Source organism: Fulmarus glacialis, unplaced genomic scaffold, assembly GCF_000690835.1.
Source record: "Fulmarus glacialis isolate BGI_N327 unplaced genomic scaffold, ASM69083v1 scaffold13753, whole genome shotgun sequence".
Lineage (NCBI taxonomy): Eukaryota > Metazoa > Chordata > Aves > Procellariiformes > Procellariidae > Fulmarus > Fulmarus glacialis.
Window position 1 is genome coordinate 32,884 of NW_009202381.1, and position 6,549 is coordinate 39,432.

The 6,549-nt window shown below is 43.6% G+C and overlaps 1 protein-coding gene across 1 annotated transcript in view; it reads right to left on the reverse strand.

The window, feature by feature from the left end:
- The window catches only part of PDE9A (phosphodiesterase 9A), a 34,462-nt gene that overhangs the window by 17,516 nt on the left and 10,397 nt on the right, over positions 1–6,549 (reverse strand). The window contains exon 3 of the mRNA XM_009574261.1: positions 3,813–3,897. Within this exon, the coding sequence (XP_009572556.1) occupies positions 3,813–3,897 (85 nt within the window). The remainder of the gene's footprint in view (positions 1–3,812; positions 3,898–6,549) is intronic.

Below are 6,549 nucleotides of genomic sequence, written 5' to 3' on the forward strand. Positions count from 1 at the left end.
GACATGGATACCCAATCACTTCTATTTAAACGAAGTAACTTTCCTTTCAGCAAGAAGTTTGCTGTCTGTGGCAGGCATAGTTATCCGAGGACAGCAGAGCCCTGCCTGGGGCCATGCCAAGTATGGACAATGGCACGCCTGTGCTTATTTACTAGTATAGGCACCCACTGAGCCCATGGCTTATTGCAGCCCAGCTCCAAGCCTCCGTAAAAGCTTGGGTAAGACCATCCATTTTGATGCCATGACCATCTCGCCTGCTGCCCTTCAGGCAGGACAACAGCATTGAGGCACAGGCTCAGCAGTCTGCTCAGCTCCCCGGTCCTGGAGGAAGGGAGCTGTTGCCAGCAATTACAGGTAATTAACACTTGCCTGATTATTAACACCAGCACCCACTGCCTGTTAGCTACTCTTCCTTCCTCTGCATGTGGAAGAGCCAAGCTGATGCTACCCCATCTGAGCAGAGGACCATGACGGCAGGAGGTGCACACCAGCCTTACAGCTTTTGCAGAACATCTAGGTTGCTGCATTGCAGTGTGAGAGCAGTTTCTTGCCTTACAGCCACAGGTGGAACAGTAAAACTAAGAGCTCTGTGGTATCACCCACTTTAATTCTTTAATACTTTAGTTCAACACGTGTTCCCCAGGTAGCTGGTCACATGGACTTTAATAACTCTCATGCGATGTTGATCTGCTTGCATTTTGCATTTATCCCTATAGTCCTAAAGTTTGGATTATAATTTCTCATTTTTAAAGCATTCTGCCAAATAAAGCTAAAAGAACCCCCCCCAAAGAAGCCAACCAAAGTATTCCATTAACTTCATTTGTCCCTTTTTTAATTATTCCACATATTCTGTATTGTGTCTCTTTTTAGTGCTTCTCTTCTCTGTTGGGAATTGGTCCCTCTTTTCTTTTCTCCTCTTAACATTGATGTCTGCTATAATTTCTGATGGTGTTGTCTGAATCCTGCAAAAGTTATGTCATCTTATAGTTCATGGTGGTCAGCTGGCTTCAACCAGCTGCCTTTTCCTGCCCTGTTTAAGCAGAGTCTCAGTTGGTGAAAAGCTGTCTTAATCGTTTCTAAAGCTGTTTCCTCAAAACACCACTGTGAGGGGTATTAGTAGGATAAAAATAGTGAGATTGGGGCATTCCTTGCCCTAATTGGAACTGGCTGCCAGGGTTAGCTGAGGGTCAGCCAACTATCTGTAATTCACAGCTGTAGTAAGACATCGAAGCCTTCATCCTACCACACTGGGGAACACACCAGAGCCAGGATGCATCAGACCTTTACAAATGTAAAACTGTATCTGCAAATGATCATGATTTTAAATGACACTATAACGTTATTAGCATCTGCCAGTGGTGAGTGCAAAAAGCAGACTAGCAAAAAAAGCAATTTGAGGGTTTGCAAGTGGGGCTGCTTTGCTCTTCTGAAGAGGAGAGATGCACAATTCACTGTGTGTGATTATTTTTATAAACTTAGCTGTTCATCCTTACTCTGTTGTTTGGTAACGTAACAGCAAATGTAAGAATATCTAAACATACAAGAATACAGCTGTGTACACTGTGATATTATTGAAGGAATATACACACTCACACATACTTATATATATTAATTAAATTTAGATGTGATCTCCAATTGCAGCTGTAACGCATTATCTAGCAAATGACATTGCACAAGGGATGACAAGTCTAAATAGAAGCAAAACCATTTCCATTTGCCCTGGGATGCCTCTGTCCTCTCCCACAGCATGGACGTATCAAACGCCAATGGGAGAGAGTTTGCTCAGCTGCTCTGGGGTGAAGCACCCCCAGGCTGGCTTCACTGCGGGCTAGCACTGCGGAGCCATGCTCGCTCGGGAATAGGGAACCACAGCTCATTCCTCAGCAGCTCCCGATGGGGTCCCTCTTAATGGCCAGCCACCAAGAACAATCCTCTCCTCACTCTTACAGCAAAAAGAGATGACTTGTAGGCACCCCTGGCTATACGCTGAACCTGGCCACATCTAGCTGCTGCTTTGAGACCCAAGCCCTTAGGGTACAGCTAATCATGGGCAGAATTTTGTGCACAGAGGAGGAGATTTTGTGCAGCCGGGAGGAGGAAGACTGAGCTCAAGGCAACCAAGAAGAGCTGTGACAGGTAGCTGCCACATCGATACAGCACAAAGTGATGCTGAGCAGAGTGAATTAGGGTCCTGCTTCAGCTAAAGCAGCTATGCAGTGCAAGCTTGGAGCAAGCTAGCTTGGGTGTCTGAGCCCAGCACTACCTGCTGCTGAGCACCGCACCCATTTTTACCACAGCTTTCCAGTATCATGCTGGTCTCTGGCTTTTGGCGGCTGTCATAACCCAATAGAAGCCCTCAGCAAAGACTACATCTCAGCTGGAGCTGGCTGCACTGGGCAGATGCAGCACTCCCCATTCCTGTTTTTCTTGTTAACAGATTGCTGTTTATATTACAAAATATAGATTGTAAGGTGACAAGGTCTGGGACAGGAATGAGTCATGGCTGCTGCTGGGACAGTCTCATACTTCCTGATGTGTGTGGCGGCAATTGGCTGAACGTGGAGTTGCCATAAGTGCTTTTTTTGTTTTTAATTCCCTATCTGCCTGTGCGCCACTATGCTCGTAAATGCAGCTCTCCCAGCTCCCCACAACAGTCGCGGAAAAGTAAAGACACATGCATGGGCACACACGTTATTCACATCGTATCCAGCACAAATTAGCATGTGTGTGTTTGTGTTTGCTGCCAGTCTGAGTTCTGATTTTTCTAATGAGAATTCCTCACACACCTGAACAAGAAATTACACAAGTCCCAGGGCAAACTGCAATCCATCCTACTGGTATATATCTGGAGCAGATCTGAGGTTAATAATGTTACTCTGCATTTATGCTAGTATGACAGCTGAATTTGGCCTTTTCTTTATAGGAATGTATTAACACCGTGCCTCCTGACATGCCTGGATAGGAAAATTTGTAAAAGTGAGTGATTATAAAGCCTAATTCTTTTAGCAAATCTCCTATTGCCCTCAATAGGAAATAGCTTTGATTAAAGGTCAGAGAATTTGACCCCAAATGAAGAAAAAGAGAGAGGCTGTCAAGATAGCATAGTTACATTTGCTGAGAAAAATCCCCTTCACCCACGCTTTGATCAACGCGGTATATCCCTCTTCAGCAACCTTCCCAGAAGTATTCATAATCTCACAGTGATGATTTGTTTGTCCTAAAGGGGTATTTCAGTGACACAGGGCCAGACTTTCCAGCTGAGACTGCATACTGTACAAAATGCAATTTTTTCTGCTGTTGTTTTAATTACAGCAAAACCAAGCTTCACAATACCGTGAGCCCTTGAATTAGAAAGTAAATTCCCAATTTCTTGTTGAAATTGAAATGGATGTTTTATAGTAGCATGAGATCATAATTATAAGAGCTGCTACGTATTTATTTGATATTTTCCCAGAATATATTGGAGCTGATTTGATCGTTAGCTGGTTCCCAACCAAACACTGCACTTTGCAGAAGTTCTTTTCCCTTTCCCTCTCTCCTAGTAAATCTGGATGAAGAATTCCCATTCTGTATGGTGAAAAATATCTCTCCGTTACAAGACCTTTTTCTCTATTCCCACGACCTGAGCTATTTTAACAGATGAATGGCTATAGACCTTCAAATGTTAAATTAAAGCCACTGTTCTTAATGGTTATTGGTTTCCTTGCTCCTTTACTTCTAAGCCCAGAAGATAACTCCATTCTGCGGAAACGTTGCATTAGGGTTTGAAACCAGATGCTTATTTCTTTGGTTAGGTCCAAAGCAGAACTTACCTGCTGCTTCTTGCTGCCATTTCCTCCCTCATCTTTTTAATGTCGCTCTTGCATTTCTCAATCTCCACTACTTTCAGGCCTTCCACTGTCAACACAAGAAAACAACAGGGGTGTTACCATGGCGAAAGTCGAAGGATCTCGTTTCACAATTGTGCAAAATTTCAAAGGGCTTTAACAGTGGGGTTATCCAGTGAGCCAGCAAGGGCTTAGAGTCTCCCCCGGTTCTCACATATGCAGGTGCTGCCAAAGCGATATATCTTGAAAACCCATAGGAATTCTCTGCTGCCAATTTTAGATAATAGCTACAGCATTTTAATTCACAGAACGGCTATAACATCTCAGCTTTTCCACGATTGTTAGCAGCAGTCAGCTGTTCTGGTGCCTTCACTTCTCTGCTGTAGAACACGAATCAAAGGAAATCCTGAGCAAAAAAAAACCCTCCCGTGATGGGATGATAAGCGCAGCTAGGCAAACACGTCCCGGTAGGATTAGAATTCCCATTAGGATAAAAGGTTTTAATTTGAAAGTTCACACAGAGCATTAAGGAGCTTTGAGAGGCATTGCTAGATACAGAGAAACCAAAGTGAGAATGCAGGAGAAAGAGAGAAATGTTGAAAAGTTTTGCTCTGATGATTGATTTAATTTTTTTTTAGGTATCGAAGACCTGTCACTTTTGCCAGTCAATTTTGTAATCAAAGGTTATTTCTGCATGCAGCATAAAAAATCCTATATTCCCCTTCTGTATGTAATTATGAGAGCCACAAGGCAAAAAGTTTGATTGCCTGTTTATGCAGCAATGCACTTCATTCCACGTAGCCGTGAGAACCTAACACAGTGCAAGTATGAGAATATTCTCCCTTTTCTTTCCCTCTCGTTGAACTATCAGCGTGCTCAAGGACATAATGCAACACCATTTATTAAGTACATGTCATTCATATGTAATCATTTCACAGCTCATTTGTCTACTGAACTCATTGTTTGCAAGGACAAGTTGTGGTTCAGGGGACTCAAGGGAATGTGCAATCGTACAATCAGTATTCAGTCACTTTCTTAGAAAATAATAGTCAAAATCACACTTATCTGGAGGGTAGCATGTAAATGATAAAAAACTGCCTTGGAAGGGCACAACTCTGTAGATAAGCAGAGACCTCAGTTTTGTTTTCATTATGCTAGTAACAACAAAGATTGCTGTTGGAACTGGGAAAGGGGAAAACCAGAAAGGTGTATGAACCGAGTCCAAAATGTCACATATTAAGAGTGGAAAGGGAAAGGTTTATGCTTGATTACAGGGATACCCTTCACTTAAAAATCCCATTTCCAGATTAATGCTTTTTTGTCTAGCATTGTTATAAGCAATTTGTTTGGGTGATCACAATGTGATGATACAGGCAAGATGCCGTCCTGCTTATACAATATCTTTATTCTGGATATCTGGCTGCACTTTTTTGGGTACTTGGTTCAACTGCGATGATCAACTGCAGCTGCTGCTATGCACTGCTATGTACCACCTCGGTGCATTCATCCAGGAGAAGTTTGTGGGTAGCCCATTTGCCAAGCTGTCTAAATGGTGGCCAGTGCCTATTTGAAGCAGTAAGAGCAAAGCAGAGTTATCAGACTGACAGGGTAGTGGGACAGGCAGAGAGAACAGGAGTTATGGTGCAAAATGGCAGCTCTGAGCTTTTTTTTTGTATTGCGTCTCTTTAGTTTTCTTCCAAAACCTCTCCAGGGGAGCAGAGAATTTACATAATTATTTTCTTAAGGTAGGTGTGAGATGCTTACAAATTGTAAAGGGTTTTTGCCAGCTTCCTTATTCATGTGTGGGCTGCTGTGCGAACACTGGAGTAGAGTAAGTCAAGCCACAGGACAAAGCATTCCCACTGCTTGCCCCGTGCGGACACATTTTCCAAGGGGAAGTCACAAGCTTTAGATGGGATTTAAAAATCAGTTAAAAGATTTGGCTCCTTGAAAACACATCTCTGTGATGTGGTCTCTAAACAGTAACAGGAAGGATGCTGAGAACATTTTATGTGAGGTGCAGATGTAGCACTGTCATGAACACTTATCCCCACACACTCATCCCCTCTGGGGAAGAAATCCTGGAGATCACATGTGAAGGTGGTGGAAAAGGGATCTCCAAAGGAGGTAGGAGACAAGGCAGAACAAAAGCACAATTCTTTTCACATTTGGCTCACAAATGATAAATGGCCTTGTCATGTGCACTTGTTAAGGGCCTATTATGTTATTCTGTAGTAAGAAATACCTTCTGAAAAGACCCTGTGCTGTCCAAAGAAATCCTTGGGCTGAATCCAGCACTGAAACACAGCTCTTAAAGCAACCTCTGGAAGCCCAGCTTGAGTAGGCAGATTGGACACTCCCTTCCCCTCACAGTTTTGCTTTTTAAACATGAAAGCCTGGGATTATTTCAAAATGATGCGGATTTGGCTCTGCTGCAAATTTCGAGCAGATGGGTGCACTTGTAGACAGGGGACTTGTAGACAGAAGGGAGCTCCTTCCCACAGGCTGAGGCTGCTGGAGACAGGATCGTGAGCGCTCAGGCAGAATGGCAGCAGATTGCTACATCTGCTGCTATTTTCATCAGCGGCGAGACCCACTTACAGAAAGAAGCCTCATCTGGGGATCAGTGAATTCAGTTCACCTGCACGGCACGGCAGCTCTGGGTATGCTGCCTTCCCTAAACCAGCAATGAAGTGCGGGAGAGTGCAACTGCACAACTCTT